General features: G+C 37.5%; 1 protein-coding gene across 1 annotated transcript in view; it reads left to right on the plus strand.

Annotated features, from left to right (window-relative positions):
* The window catches only part of CPED1 (cadherin-like and PC-esterase domain containing 1), a gene marked incomplete at its 5' end in the record, with an annotated part of 113,725 nt that overhangs the window by 86,287 nt on the left and 10,438 nt on the right, over nt 1-17,000 (plus strand). The window contains 2 exons of the mRNA XM_010295753.1: nt 3,125-3,242; nt 8,206-8,342. Of these exons, the coding sequence (XP_010294055.1) occupies nt 3,125-3,242; nt 8,206-8,342 (255 nt within the window). The remainder of the gene's footprint in view (nt 1-3,124; nt 3,243-8,205; nt 8,343-17,000) is intronic.

A 17,000-nucleotide genomic window follows, 5' to 3' on the forward strand; every position in this document is an offset into this window, starting at 1 on the left:
CAAGGCAAGAAGGCTGTCATGTCACCGCAGCACCTGAAGAAAACTTAAAAAAATCTCTTCAGGCCATTAGAAAAGCCCTTAATGTGTGGTGGAGCTGCGGCAAATCTGTGGCTGCTGCAGATTCATTTAGCACTTTATATTAAATATGTCAATGATAATAAAGGATTGGTCTCCCATAAAAATAAAAATGAAACAAATAAGGCTTGTTCAGTGATTCACAATCTCTCATGACCCTATACTTTTAGATGTGAATTACATATTAAACACAAACAGCACCCTTTAAAATTCATGGTTTGCACACCTTGAAATGACAATTAAGTCGGTGAGAATCGGTGACATAATTTGGCCAGCGTATTGGTTGTGATTAGCAATAAACCAGCCACATGAAACTGTTGTTAATGATATTGTCCAAGGAATGCAATTTAAATAAATTTTTGTTTGTTTAAATACATACCCTGGGCAGAGGTATGAACAAGAAAATCCCTGTTAAGTTATTTTATGGCACTGTATTGAGAGCAATGGCAGCACATTCAGGAATTTTGGGCTTTCTTGTGAAGTCCTGTGCAAATTGTTTTACTGCCTGGTAGGAGCTTTCTGATGTTAATGTTAGTTGAAGTAATACTGTCAAATAGCTGTACAGAGTGTCCAGACCCAGAGGCTCCAAGACAACATCACAGTTTAACACTAGAAGATACTGTGCCATTCACTTTGTCATAAGAGCTTTCCCTAGTTAGAGAGCATTAAACAGAGAACAGGAAAAGTGTACAAAAGCATCCACACATATCTACCATTTCTCTGACTTTTTGTGCACAAAATGACCCTAACACTTTAAAGTCAGTGGGAAGATTTTTTTTTAAACTTTTCACCCCCCCCCAAAAAAAAAGTAAAAAAAATTCAAATGGAATTTAATGAGATCAGAATAATTGTGAGATGGCTATTTCACTTTGGTTTTTGATTGCATAATCAAGACCCACCAGTATCTACTAAATTCCAGGATTGATTAATATCTCCACCTATACCAGTGGCACAAATCCTACAGTCAGGTTTCACCCGGATAATATCAGGACATAATTGTCATTTGCTCATTGGTCCAATTTAGGTGCAGCATCCTAGATGTACCATAATTTCATGGAAACAGTGAATGATATTGCATGACAATTACCAACTTAATTTTAATATCATTTTAGAAAATAAAAATAGAAATCAGCATAGTTCAGTGCAGAAAAGTCCAACTAAATATTATTTTTCTTTTTGGAGAAATTACATTTTGTTATTCCTTTTGGTTTCAACAATACTTCTTGAAATGAACACACTCCCGTAAAGATGTGTTACCATTTGTGTAGTTTGTTTGTAACTAATTAGTAGCACTAAGCATATGAAATTCTTTAAAAAGGCAAATTCTGAATTATTGAACATTACCATGACTAACATTCCATTTAGGCAGAAAGGGACACAACTGCATTATTCAAACGGTATTTAAAATAAAAGCACATTAAGTAATGATTCCCATGGTTAGGTTTTCATAATACTTTCTCCTTTGTCATAAAACGATCTTTTTCACTGTTTTAAGCCCCAGTTTTATAGCTTTTCAATTTTGGTGAAAAAATCCTCATTGTATTCTGGTAAGTTTGTCACAATACAGAAATGAGGGTGAGACAATGAAATATGAGACAGTAGACACTATTTCTTAAGCTAACACTGACCCCAGAACGCTCTTGTCTTCTGATGAAACTACTGGCAATTGTACCAGTTTGGGCAACACAGTGTGGAGGATGAGTATTTTTACAAAGTAATTTGAAGAGACATTCATCTGAACTAATGAAGATGTGTGCCTTTGAATTGTTCTAAACTCTTTACAGTTGAGGGAGAAAGGCATTTTTAGGATGTGATTCATTTTATCCTGAAATGCACATCTAAAACAGATTAAAAATGTGTCCTCGGAATGCCATTTCTCTGCAGAAACTATAAAGGAAAAGTAGAATGAGCAACTCATGCAACCATACATACTGTAGATGTCTGAAATTACCAAAAGAACTGCCCAATGTCACAAAAGTTGCCATATAATTTATATCACGTAGGTGGGTGCTTGATCATTATAGCTGAAAGGCATAAAATTGACATAGCCCATTACTTTAAATGTAAGAACCCGCATGTGATAAAAGTTATGGTCAGGAATCACTATTTATATAGATATTTCCTTTGCAATCTTTAGGATCTTACACCTCTGGCCTTCCAAAAAGAATAATATTCAAGTTTTCTAAAAGCCAACAACACTTTTCACCTGTAAATTTTAAGACAGTTAATTTCAAATTATTGATTGGTATTCCAGGTTGTTACTGTTAATTTTCAGGCACTTGGCATTAATCAATTTTAATTTACATTTCTGATAATGTCTATAAAATTTAGCAGAAATCATCAAAATGTGATAAACTCAGCTCCTTATGAAGTGTCTTTACAGTGTATGCCATTGCATTAATGGTCTCTAGTTTACTACATTTTAAACATAAATATGTCCATTATTTATGTTACCCTTATGGTAGTGTCTGAGTTTTAGTATAAATTACATCTCACATGAAGACCCACAAGAAGTTTACATTTATAGTTATATTAAACCCTTTCCATTAGTACCCCTAATAAGTTTTTGTAACATCTCTACTAGCTCAAACATATTCCTCTTGAAATTTTTCTTTTTTCCTTCTCTTTTCTGTTATGCACCTGTATCTCCTGAAGATAATTGGGGGCATTTCAACACAGAAATGTATTCCATATGACTGCAGATAGGCATAAAAAATTGCTAAGGGCAAGTAGGTAAAGATTGTATGACAAGTAGACACAACATTACGTTACGTGAGTGTTATATATGTTTGCTTTAATAAATTTTCTTATATCTTTAGCGAATGTAGTATCATGTATATTTATTATGGATTGGGATAATTTATTATTAAATCATGGAATGGAAAAAAAATTCTAAATGTCATATTAAAAAATATATTGATGAGCAAAGGAATAAATTTCAGAACCAATTCCAAACAAATTTTTTCCTCTTTAAAACTCCTTGAAGAGGATTTCAAAGTCATATGGATGGTACAGTGCTGTCATTTTCACAGATTTCATTTTAATTCAGGACTGTGGTTCTCGAATTCGTCCGGAGGAGTCCTGTGGTTTGCAGCCTCTGTCTCATGAATACCTCTCAGCAATTTCACAGACAGTGTTTAAGACCTGTGAAGCCGGAGACACGAAAGGTTTGTACTTAATTCTTTCTTCTGAAAATTAACTCATGCACCTCATCAAAGCAAAACTAGAATAAAGTTTCCCCCTCTCTATGCACATGCACTAACGTGCTCACAATAAATGTAACAAATTACTTGTAACAGTTACAGATTTTTAAAATCAGATTAATTAATGTGACAATTTTTTGTTTAATAAGTTTCTAGTCAGTGATCCACCACTGCTTGTGTTATTGTCATATAGCCTTTAAAGTGCATTGAAATTTTTCCATCAAAACCATTTAAAATAAAACTGCTTTATTCTAAATGAAAGGAATTACCTACTTATTAAAAAAAAAAAAAAAAGATTTTGAGAAAGAAGTTTGGAAGAATTCTATATTGGAAACACAAACACAATTAAGAATTCCAAATTAAGGAAGCAGTGAAGTATATGGGTTTACATATATTGATACCTTAAATATCAAGATGGACATATCAGACATTGAGGTTGAAATGTCTTTCTTAAAATAATAATTAAACAACCAAGATGATCAAGACATCCCTCCGGTTTACTGAGAATCCAGATTGCAACAGAATGGCAGACAGGTATTCCTGTTTAGGTCACAGCTGCATGAAGATTTGTGCTTTAACAAATCTGAGTAATCCACAGGACTACCCAGGTATAGAGTCTTATTAATAGCTGAAGTTGTTGTTGGATTAAACAATAAGTAATTTTATTTAATTCTTTATTGGACAAATGAAAAATAACCCAACACTCCTGAATGGTCCGCTAACACAATGGTATTTTTTGTCTTGCCATAGATTAGATAGGAGCAGCTTCTCACAGCAGTAAATTTGCACAAACTCATGGAATAATCAATACAAAGTAAAAGGAATGTGGGAACTGCCTGAATGCATCATTTTGCATGAAACATTGAGGCATTTATTAATTTTCTGTCATATGAAGAGAACACACAAAGGAGACAGTGTTGTAGCAGTGTTGTATTTTAATCACACGGCAAGTTGCAAATCATGAAGAAGCACAACCTGCCCTATGCTACTACATCAGGACATAAAGTTCCTGACCAGAAAGCCCAAACCAAATCAAGAGAAGAGTCCTTCTGGGGCAGACAATGTGTTTCTCCTGGTATATAACACCCTTCTTTTGAAAACTGCACCTAGCTGAGTGAAGCCGAATATAGAATATATTTTACAGCCTTAATGTGAATAATATAAACATTTAAAATAGAAATAAACTTCAGGAGATGTAGTCTCAAAGGACAAGTATATTAAACAGGGAAGAATAATTTCTGCTTATAAAGCAAAGATTGCCAAGAGGTGCCTAATAAGCCTAGAACTGGGGTTTGCAGTATCTGGCGACAAGTGGCTGTATAGTTTTAATGCACATCACAACTTCCAACTGGAACTGGAAAGATTTTTTTGTGGCAAATCGTTCCAAATTTGTAACAACCAAATGATATCCCGATCCTGGCAGCGAACATTTTCCTAGTACTTATGGGAGCAACTGCAAATTCCCAGCTAAAGCAGCAACATCTCTTTTACTTAAATAAGTTACATTTTCAGAGAAGCCAAGCAGCGTCCTGTTTCCTCTCAGAGGAGAACTCGAAGCTACTGCAGAAGCGAGGCAGCATCACACGCTGTTCCTACGCCAGGGAACGGCTTCGTTGTATAGGGCTGCGGAGGTACTACCACAGCAAAATCTCTCTCTGCTGGCAAAAGCTCGTGTTTGTGCAGACCTAGGCAGAGGCTGGGGCAGGACGGCAGCGATAGAGATGAATCCTGGGTTCCTCTGGCAGTAATAGTAACACAGAAGTCTGCTTTGCAGTTCGGTATCACCAGGACTTCATGCCTCATTTCTGCTCCTCTGATGCAGTGCAGGGACGGGAGCTCAGGGGCCAAGCAAAGGCAGAACCGGCTGCCTCCTGCCCGAGTCACCAGGCACCACTTTGGAGGCAGCTCAGCACCTAACCAAATATGCACTTAACTTACATCATTTCTCTCTTTCTCTCTTTTCCCCCTTTTTTAAAAAAAAAAAAAATCAAAATTATAAATATAAATTGGAATTTTCAACAGGGGAAGTTTCTCTCTTTCCATCTTGTTTACATCATGGGATGAAATTGTGATTTTTATAGCAAGAAAAATCCTTTTTCCTTCAGAAAATCCCCTTTGATTCAATGGGCTTTGAACCAGGCTATCATAGGAAAATTAGCTCTGTTCAGTACTGATGTTTTATCAATAATACAGCAGTCGGCAGGCACTGACTGTGTGTTTGGCTCCTCAGAAAGAGAGAAAGTTGATAGAGACCATGCAAACCCCAAGGTGTGCTAAACACCTGCAGGTGAATTGGGCTGCTGCAGTCTGTGGAAATTTGGTTTGTCGACAATTACAAAATCTGGAGGGTGAGAGATCACCACTCCACTTCTAAAGTTCTGCCTCGCTGCTGTGACGTACGTGTTTTAGTTGTACCCAGCTTCCCACACTTTCTACAACTGTATCCAGTTTAACATAATTCTGCACAAGCTGTCTCTTTGCACTCAACAGCCATCTGGATTTAGGGCCAGCAGAAGCATAAAACTGATGTTCAACCAAATGAATGTCTGCTTTGGTTACAAGGAGTAATTTTCAGTTTCGACATAAGTCTGCAGGCCTGAGGCCATTTATTCCGTAGCACCAAAATCATGTCCTTTTAAAAATAATCATAATTTTGTTGATCATAAATGCAGTTAAAAGCAAAAAACAGAAATATTTCTATAGCCTCTTAATGGAGAAAACATTTTTTAAAAGTTTTAGGGTACCAAATAGACATCAAATGTAAAAGTAAACTAGTGATAAATCAATAAACTATCTTTAGCATTGGTTTAGGTTAAATATATAAATTTTGAGTTGTCAATTCAGAATTTTTTTTTTCTTTTTATATGTATCATTGTTTGGCAGTATAGAAAAACTTTGATTTCTATCTTGAAAGCATAATATGTGTGTTTGTGGCTATGACAATGGAAAAGGATGACTAAAAATAAGACCCTGAAAGAAACAAAACTATCAAATTAAGTGTACAGCCTTTATTGGTTAAAAACTTTAACTTTAGGTTAATATTTTTTAAATACAAGGTAAAGAGTCATAACAACATATTTTAAAAATATATTTATTTTCATGCCGTTTTAGGAGAGCAATTTTTGGGAGTACTGGCAATGTTTAATTCTCATATTTTAAGCAGAAGATTTATGTATCCAACTGATAAACTGCTCTAATGAGCCAAAAATCCAATTTACATTCACTCTTCCTGTGGAAACCTTCTACTTAACGGGCTTTCATAAAACTTTGTGTTTACCGATTTTTAATTTGTGACTAACTAACAGCAGGCCTCCCTTTCCTGTTCTCTGTCATTGAATTGTAGGTAAATTTTCTCTTGCCCAGTAGCGCCGATGCTAACTCATTTAGCTGAAGCACCACAGAACAGAGGCGGATTCAATAGTGCTGACAGCTGCATTGCGTGCTGCTACCTTATATAAAGGGGGAAAAAGCAACTTATTATTGCAATAGAAAATAAGCTTTATTTCCAAACTAATATGGATTGTTTGCATTTTTTTCACTGTTAAGTGTTGTCTTCTTTTATATATGAGACCAATTTTTTGAAGGTTAAGAATGCATTGACTGTTGTGAAATTACAATAGGAAAAGTTCATAATAATTGGATTAAAAAAGTATACATTTACATGCGTAATTTTAAAAATCTATGTAAATTCAAAAAATTCAACTATTCTGTTAGCATTAAATGTCAGTGCTTCCTATAAACCTGAGTTTATCTCCATATATCCTTGTTCTCTAATTTTTTTACATTTGCCACTAACCTTCAATGTATGCCAAAAATGGATCTATTTTTTCTTAACATACCTAGAGAGTTATTGAATATAAATCAAACAAACTATTTGAAAGAAGCTTTTCAAAAGATACTTATCACTTTTAGTTGCCAAAGTTTAAACTTTTATTGTTCAGATGTTTCAGCTCCTCAATATTCGTTTTGTATAGTTCTGCTTTATTACCTAAAACCAGATCAGCTCATAAATGTATGGGATGTTAAGAAGAAAATTCCATAAACTGAGGGATCTCAGACGTTGTAGACGTTGCCAGAACTTTTATGTATTGGGTTTGAAAGAAAAATTACAACGTCAGGAAAAAAACTGCCCAGTGTTCATATAATTTTTTAATTATAAACCACTGCCCAAACGAACTTTCAGATCATTTATGAAGAACTCTAAGCAGTGGTAGTCTCTGAGTCCAGACCTCAAACCAACCAGCCGTTCTGTTACTCAAACAGCACAAAGCAATGAAAGGTGTTTGTAAGGCACCTATTACTGTGTTATCTGGGACCTTGCACTTTTCAGTCTCTTCATTTGACTGCCATGAAGTTAGGAATGACCCTTTAGCTGTGGACTGCAAACGGCATGTGGAAGGAGCACGGCAGGAGCTAAGGGCAAGACCCACAAGTGGCAATAGAAATCTTGGAGGGTCAAGGCATGCCTGGCCCCAGTGGCGACCAGGATGACATAACTTGGAGCACGGGACCACCCAACTTTTAGATGTTTAGTAGTAGATGAGAATAAATCTTGTCTTTTTACACTTGAGAATGCGAATATTTTCTCTTCCCATTCAGCCTCCTCACCGTCTTTCCCTTTCTCCTACCCCTTCTGTGGAGAAAGGACAGTCTGCTACAAAAAAGGCAACGTGAACTGAGAAATGAACTCACACCCGACTGTCAAATTTGAGCATTCGCAGCTCTTTCATAGAAAGGAAAAACTCCCATCCTTGCTAAATGAAAGGAGCATAACACAGAGGAAGGAAATAATCTCTTCAAAGGGTTGGGGGAAATTTAATTTAGGGAAAACTCCCATGACAAAACACTCAAAAATATCTTGCTTGCTGTATAAAAAGGCTACTTACAAAAATACAGAGGAGATGCTGATCCTGTCACTGTTTTCCAGGGCAGTGGATTGTCCCTTGCCTCAGCTGCTCTGACAACAGGACCTGCGACTGGAGAGAAATAACGTGGCAGCCCCACGGCTGCCGATACTCTGTGCTAGCCAAGCCTGAGCTCCAGCGCTGTGTGGAGGGCAGAAGGGTATGTAACAGATTTTACATTTTGATTTGGTTTTATTCACCTGCTTATTTAGTGTCCTGAAGCCTTAAAAACAATTTTATGATTGATGTGTAAGAAAAGTCCCTTTCCATCATAATTGGAAAAAGATTCGCAAGAAAAATCCACAGGGACGAAAACCAACCGTTATCCATAATTTAACCTCATTTGCAGTCACAGTTGCCTGCTGCCATTTCGCATAGAGCTTAGGCCACACCAGGGGAGCTTCAGGAGCTATGGTGTACGTAGTTACCAGTTAGACCTGCAGTGAGTGTGTAAGGACTGTAAATGGAGGACGGATTTGCATTGTTGTCACAGTTCGTCTCACACTTGACGTGCAAGTTGGGTTTCTTCTGCTGCGTACCTAATGCATGGCATTGCTTGTGCACACTAATCTCACCAAGTCTTCTTGCACATTCTTTTCTTGTAGTGAAGCTTCTAAGGTGATTGCTTGGAAATACAAGGTCTCCTTAATAAGCATGCTATGACTGTAAAACTGTTGAGAGAGAGAGCTCTGATCTGAGGCTCAGGTACCTTACTGAGGATACAAGTATCCAGAAAGTAAGTAATAAATCGTTATAAAGATTTTTATAGTGTATTGTCTAGGTAAGAAAATAATAACTAAAGGTGGCATTCTGATAAAATCCGAGAGCATTTCTATATAGACAAATACAAAAATAATAATTTTCCAATTAACATTTCCAATTAACATTTTCTCCTGCTTTTCTGGTAATTTTTTGTCCTGCACGAAGTCCTTCATTGCCATTTGGCTTTATTTCTGCCTGTAGTTTTCTCCACTACTATAGACCTGTGGGTTTCTTCTACCATATTTTTTCTAAAAAAAATAGGTTTACATGACAGAAGAGAAGCTTAATTTGCTCCTCATGCACAAAACAAACACTTCTGGACTGACCACAGCAAAAATTATAGGAGAATTTGGTAGCTTTGCTTTGGTCTTTGATTTCCATAGACATGAGACTGCTTCAATAAGCAAACATCCTTCAGTCAGACAACTGAAGGACAGCAGAGGAACAATACGCCACTATGGAAGTGGATTGCCAGGGTATTGCTGGGAGGATTATGCTGACATTCCCACCTCCTGAATCCAACCGTTCACTTCCACCAATGTCAAAAACAGGACAACCTTTGTTAAGGGTCCATTAAAACCAAGTATATGAAATGAATGCTTGTGAGCTTAATTTCTTAATTCAAATTCCTGTTCTGACTCTCTGAGGTCATTGATCTATTCCAGTGTCAGATAAGAGACAGATCCTGTGTGATTGACATTAACACCATGAGAGAAAAACCTCTGTAAAACTAAATGTATTTGTTTCCTATTCTGCAAGTTTTGCAAAAGTCTTCCGTCATTGACTGATAACCTTCAATGCTCTGTAGAAATCTGCTGAATCACCCCTGTAACCTTTGCACAGACGTTTTAACTTTGTGTGGCACTTTGCAACAGCGTTTTTGCTTCTTTCACCAAGTAAATAAATGTAGATCTTGGACCAACTCCCTCGTGTCAATAGAACTTAATAGAACTGTTCTTAATAGAACAATAAGAACTTAAGAACTTAATAGAACAAAACTCCCTTAAGAACTAAGGGAGATTTTCTTCATAGCTATGTCAGATGAGTAAAAATGGTCCTCTACTTGGGTGATATGGTCCTGATTCTGCCTGTGATTAAGGCAAACTTCAGAATTATTTTACAAAGTTTAAGCAATGTAGTAGAAAAAGTTTTTTTTCTGGTACTCACTGAAAAAGACTTTTGCCTGTCAGTTATATTGTATGCTGCTATATAAGGGAGCCATTGAGTGGCCAGAAAGTTATAATTCTTGTGAAAAAATATATTTTTAGTACACAAGAGATTTTTGTAACCATCTATAAATATTTATATTTCCTAATTTGTTATATTAGTTTCAAACCATTATATACCTTGTCTTTAAACATTACAGAGAACACTGGCTTCTCAAACTAATGACATCATAGTTGCCATCATAAAATAAGCAGAAGGTTTCAAAGTTGGAGATGTAAGCACACTGCAAAAAAAGCATGAGTGCAAAACACAGGGGCAAAAATCACTGACCCAAGTGAGGACACAGAGATGATTTAGAATCCTGTTTGATTTATACTGTCATTTGCTGAAGTTAACTAAGAACAGCAGAACCCACTCATGTGTCCACTTCTCAAAACGGGCTGAACTAATCTGTATGCCTCTGTATTCTGGGGTTTTTTAGTACGCCACCACACTTTGAATATTCAGCTTGTGTAACTTTGGTCACCGGAGTTCAAAATCCTTTACAAAGGAGGTCATGATCTACATCTGAATTCTTGCTCAAAGTTTATTCTGAACTAAGGCAATAAAACCTCTATGCACCCCACATAATTACCAATCCGTCCTCAGGAAAGCAGAGACATGTATATCTGTAGCATCTTTGGGTCGAATGGCATCATACCTTCCATCAAAACACTAACAGCCCTTTATGACTGAATTTCACAACTGAATTTCACTTCTAAATTCAGAGTCATGCAAGACTTCACCAGGAATCACAGGTAAAGCAAGTAGTGACATTTGTGATCCACTAGGCTGAAGTCTCTGATTTTTGTCCTGGAAAAAATATAATTTGGTTTCAGGATTCTGATCCTCTGGCTTTGTTACAATTAAAAATGTCATGGTAAGACATTATAAACAACATAAGTGTCTGAGATTATGTCTTTTCTTTTAAATAGGAGGTGTTAATCTCTATGCCGTTGTCAAATTCCAACTGTAACTGCAGGTTGCTTTCCTATGCTCCCCTATTAGTTTTATATGCAAAAAAAAAAAAAAAAAAAAAAATCATACTTGTCTTTCTACTTCTAATGAATGTGACGGGCATGAGTTAACCACTGCTATGCTGTGTCCCTGATCTGAGTGCACTTCAGAAAGTGCTGAAATAAGATGTAAAGTGAATGCTCTTTTTGCACATGTAAGATCAACTGTATCTTTAAGTGCAATCATTCCATTTTCCTCATGTTTCATAGAACAACAGTGAAACGCAGCATTCAGATATGCATCTTGCTCATTAATTTCTTTTATGCATTTGTCAATGTTTCTGAAATATGTTTATGGTCACCCAAACAGAGCACTTCTTTCCTACCTGCATCATAAATAAGTCTTCAAAAATGTTTTTAATTTGTTTTCTGACTGCAGGCTGCTTTCATGTCTCATATTAAAATTGATTTATTTTTCAGAGGTCATCTCAAAAATTATCATCTCCTTTCTCTATGGCAGAAATTCATGTTCCCTGGCTATGACTTCCAATTGATTTCACATCTTCATTAACTGCTATTGTAATTTGAGTGCATATAAAACTGTGTTTAAGCTGAGTTGTTTCTGTTCCATAAATAAGTCAGACCACCTGTAGTGAAACAATAACACTCAGATTGGTGGAGACATGAAAAAGAATATACATCCACAAAAACAGTTTATGAGGCCTTATTTTGCTTTATGATGTGTTAGCAAGACTAGTCAGTCATATGTTTACATTTTAGACACAGTAAACACGAAAATTATGTAGCATTGAGGCTAAGGTGGTTCTGACTGAGTAGATTTTCATTCAGTCCACTTTTAATACCTGCAGTCTTTTTTCTTCTCCATTTTAAACTCTAACCAAGGGCAACAGGATGCAGGTTGTGTTGTTCTTTGAGAACTCCACACGTATGTCCTAAATGAATCAAAGAAATAGGCAATCGTAATAAAAATATTATATCTGTATTATATTGGTTCAACAAAATCCTCTGTAGCTGTGGTTAATGAGGTTTTTCTCTAAGATTTATACAATTCTATTAAGACATGATGCTTTGATTTTTGTACAAGAACTTTAAAAAACAGTTGAAGGAAAAAGGGTTCTAACAGGTAATTATTTATCCAGTCAGCAGCATATAGAAAGCTGGCCTCAATAGTAGGGGGGATATGTATTTTGTTTATCATTGAGAAATACTACTCAGAGTTTGGTCTTATAATAAAGTACCATTGAGTCATGTGTAATTAAGAACAGGAAATATGAAAAGGCAATATTTGCTGAAGTACTAAAAATTCAGCTGTTAAAACAGGAATTTTAACTTATAATTTCTTAATAATATTTTAGAGTTAAGTAGTGTTTTGGACTTAAACAGGTGTTTAAATTTCCTAAGTGTGGTTAATCTATAATGATAGGTCTGGTTAAGAAGTGAATTCCACTATGCTTACACAATCTTTTAAAGCCTTTAAGCTATAATGGAATTTTTCACACAAAACATTTGCAACAGAAGACACTGAAAACACCTGTCGTGTGAAAGTGTTGTTCTTTGTCTGGTAGAATTATAGTCTTATGTATGTCTGATCCTTTAGTCATCCCGCAGACGAATGCCCCATTGACCTGAACAGTACATGACTAAGCCTTGTGCCAGTCTGTAAAGAAAATGAGATATGACATATTCTACACACCTGAGCCATCATTTTGCTCATTATTGTCATAGAGCTAAATACAGAATCATCCCTAGACCCCCTGGTTCAAATCATATTAAATACCACTTCATACAGTCGCAGAATCATAGAATCTTTGGGTTGGGAGGGACCTTTAAAGGTCATCTAGTCCAACCCTTCTGCAACAAGCAGGGACATCTTCAATTAGATCAGGTTGCTCAGAGCCCCATCCAACCTGACCTCAAATGTTTCGAGGGGTGGGGCATCTACCACCTCTCTGGGCAACCTGTGTCATTGTTTCACCACCCTCATTGTGAAAAGGTTCTTCCTTATATCTAGTCTAAATCTACCAGAGGCACAAACAACTATAGTAAGGTCATGCAACTGTATGTGGCCATAGCTACCACACATTCAATTACATTGAATAATTATTCCAATTCATTGAAGCTCTTGGGTTAGTTGAAGGCCGTGAGTCTAAACAACACATTTTAACCTTTGAACCTTCCAAGCATTTGCTGAAAATGAAGCTGACTTGCAAAAGGTGGACGTTGAGAGATGCTTTCTGATGGCCTGCATAGCACAACAAAATGTGCTTGGCCAGCTCTGCACAAGGGCAGTCTGAAAAGCAGGTAGGATTACCTACAAATATTCTCTTCTTCCACCTCAATTTTTTAGGGAGAAGAAAAAGAAGAATATTTTTATTTTTCCAGCATTTACACGTCTTACAACATTGTGGAACCAATAGTTAGAAGCAGGTTGTTGGATGCAGACAAGGTCTTAATGGATGAATGTGCTGTGTGTGCAGCTTTGCTGGTCATGTGATATGCATCCACCAGCCTGGGATGCATTGGATTACAAGGAATGCACACCTACCTTTCTATCTGAAATCTTCTGTGGACTTATGGGAGAGCATTCCCTTCAAAATCCCAGCACACACGGTCTCCAGAGTGTGACTGCTGATACCTGCCCGTGACAACTGCAAACAGATTTCAGAGCTCTCCATCAGGGCTAGAGGGCAGGGACCATAGGTTACACATACTACAGTCCTAGTTTTAATGACATATCTTTCAACAATGCTGTGATTTCACCGTGAAAGACAGCTGGAGCTAAAGAGTTTTGCTTGATTCCAGTGATACAGTCCTGGTATGGCTCATACCTACTTGAATAGTCAAAGACTTCTTGACTGAAAGCTGATTTGGTTGCTATAATTGACTGAAAACTTTGAGGATGATCTACACTTTTCATCTGTCTTTCTGTACAACCACAAATCCACTTTGGCTCATTTCTTCCCCACTTACATCAAGTCTTAGCTATTCTCTTAGCAGACCTGTTTCTGAGAGTTCAGGTTAATTTCCCTAGTGAAACAACCTGTGATCACCATTGTGATGTTGCCATCTGTCTCATTCCTGACTCATCCTGCTCAGCCACACCTTCTAAGAATAGTTCCCAGATGGACACTCAGACACTCAATAGCATTAGCTGTCTGTTCTGTTCTGGGAGTTCTGTTTTACCTCCTCGTAACAAGCTCAAGGGTGAAAATGGAGATGTTCTGAGACTTAGTCCTTCAGAGATGGACTGTGTGCAGCCTCATCAGTCTTGTGGTAATATTTGAAGAAGTATGTCTGGGCCCTAACATTTATCTGTTTTGTCCAGTTATACTGAATGCTTTAAGGAATCACAGAATCACAGAATCATTAGGTTGGAACGGACCTTCAAGATCATCAAGTCCAACCATTAACCCAACTCCACCATGTCCCCTAAACCATGTCCGGAAGTGCCACATCCACACGTCTTTTGAACACTTCCAGAGATGGTGAGTCCACCACCTCCCTGGGCAGCCTGTTCCAATGCTTGACCACGCCCTCAGTGAAGAAATTTTTCCTAATATCCAATCTAAACCTCCTCTGGTGCAACTTGAGGCCATTTCCTCTCATCCTATCACTAGTTACTTGGGAGAAGAGACCAACACCCACCTCCCCACAACCCCCTTTCAGGTAGTTGTAGAGAGCGGTAAGGTCCCCCCTCAGCCTCCTCCAGACTGAAGGAATCTGCACAGACTCCTGTCACTCTCTTCATGCTCTCAGAACATCAGGACAACAACAACAGTACTATTCTAAGGCCCATCTGGTATTTTCATATGGTGACCAGCACCATGGCATTTATGGACTAGAACTGCCACTTTAAGATGTGATCATACCTAACTTGTCTCTTCTGGTACTGGTTTTCTAAATGACTGCACATAGTGCCCTCCCATCTGCAGACCTGGCCAAGTAGGTACTCCAGGCAGACTTGGAAACTTATTCATGGATCCACTGCTTGTGTGTGCATGTGTGCAGGTGTAGAAGTTGTAAAGCCCTACAATGCTGAAGTATTTAATACTGCAAACTGGGGGAGGAGGGCAGATGTTTTGCTCTAATTTCGACGTAACAAAAAAATGGGAGACTGATGAATTCATCTCAGTCTTTGATGCTCTGCAATGTTTGAGACTTTGGAAATCTTTAGAATGACGCTTCACACTTAAATTGCTAAAGAACGCACAGTGTTGGCAAAACAAGACATCTGTGCATCATGTTCCTTGGCCTTGGCCATGGTTCTTCTGTCTTTTTTCCATGAAGGGTGTTGTTCTGCTATTTGAAAACAGTGGTAGATGAGATAAGACCAAATACAGTTAGAAGGAGAAAATATATATCAGAATCTTAGTCACAGTACAATGAAGAATGAGATTGAAAATGCCACATCTGCCAAAGCAGTGTAATTGATAGCTGAGTATGCTCCTTTGCATTTAGAAACCCCCATGTGCAGTGATAACAAAATGGTATCATATGTTATTGGAAGTAGAAAAGAAACAATCTAGAATGTTCTACCAACTGCTCTATGTGTGTAACCTGGTACAGCCTGTTTGTTGTTCTGCTAATGATATGTTGAGTTTTTACAGAAATGTTCTCACCCACATTGCAAGTTAATGATATCCTTGCCTGCTAATACCTGAGAACTGCTTTTTAAATAGATGTACATCTAGATACTACAGTGATGGACTTATGAAATGGAGATTACAGAGACACGGATATAGACAGACTGGAGAGATTAAGAGATTTTGCAAGTTAAAAGAATTGTTGTTTAAAACCTCAAGTTAACCTACTTTAGAATTAGGACATATTGTAAGTGTGGACTGTCTGCCTAATTGTAAATAATTATGTGCATGTTTGTGTGTGGCATAGGGGGAAAGAGAGAATAACCAACCAGCCCTTCCAAGGATCCAAGGATCCTTCACTTCTGTGAGTCATGTTATGTTTGGTTTAAAGAGGTTTCTTCTGACACAATGTGAAAAGACTTGGAAATCCCCTTGCATGTGAGAGAAGTGTTTGTGCAGTACAAGCATGAACAGCAGCTGTTTAAGAATTTACTCTATGAAGCAGCTTTGAGAGGTCCAGGACAGGAGGTAAAAGAGCCACTATGTGCTGAGTGCTTGTTTGAATTTGTTTGTTACCCTACATAATCTATCAAGGGCTTCTCTGCAGCCCACAATGAGCAAGACATAGGAAGTTCAAGTCTTTGTCATGTCCGTTCTTGGCCCTGCCGCCAGATCAGGCTATGTTCATCTGGAACTGCGTCTGTTCTGTAGGAACCATCATTGGTACACTGTTGTGACTTATTTTTAATCACAATAGGTTCATAGTGGGAACTGGAATCAGTTCCTAAAACTGTGACTTTCCTGAAGGGAATAGATAAATAGAGATATATTAGATGACAGGAGTCCAAGAGGCTTTCACCACAAAAAATGTCTAAGAGAAGCTTTGGAAATGTATTCTTAAACATGTAATCTTGTGCAGTCTGAATTTTATTTGCATAATCAAATATTCAAGGTGGAAGTGGTAAAGCACTCAAACCCCAAATCAAATTAAAAAAAAACCCCAAACAACAAAAATGCAACTTACAGGGTGCCAGCTAACCTGAGAGCCAGAGGAGGTAGGAGAAGTTGCGTGCTGCTGCACAGAGAAAAGGGCTGTTACTGTGTTGTGGCTCTGTGAGGTTTCTGACTCCCAGTTTTACATTTATGCTCCTCTATGTGGATTTCTGGCTGAGGTGACTGTGGTAATAACTGATTACCACACAGTTTCATTGGCAAACCACAGTGAACATGGGTTCTATTCCCCTTTGGACTCTTGTCAGTGCTTGCATGTTCTCTTCAGCAGGCTGAAAT

This window comes from Phaethon lepturus, unplaced genomic scaffold, assembly GCF_000687285.1.
Source record: "Phaethon lepturus isolate BGI_N335 unplaced genomic scaffold, ASM68728v1 scaffold3161, whole genome shotgun sequence".
NCBI lineage: Eukaryota > Metazoa > Chordata > Aves > Phaethontiformes > Phaethontidae > Phaethon > Phaethon lepturus.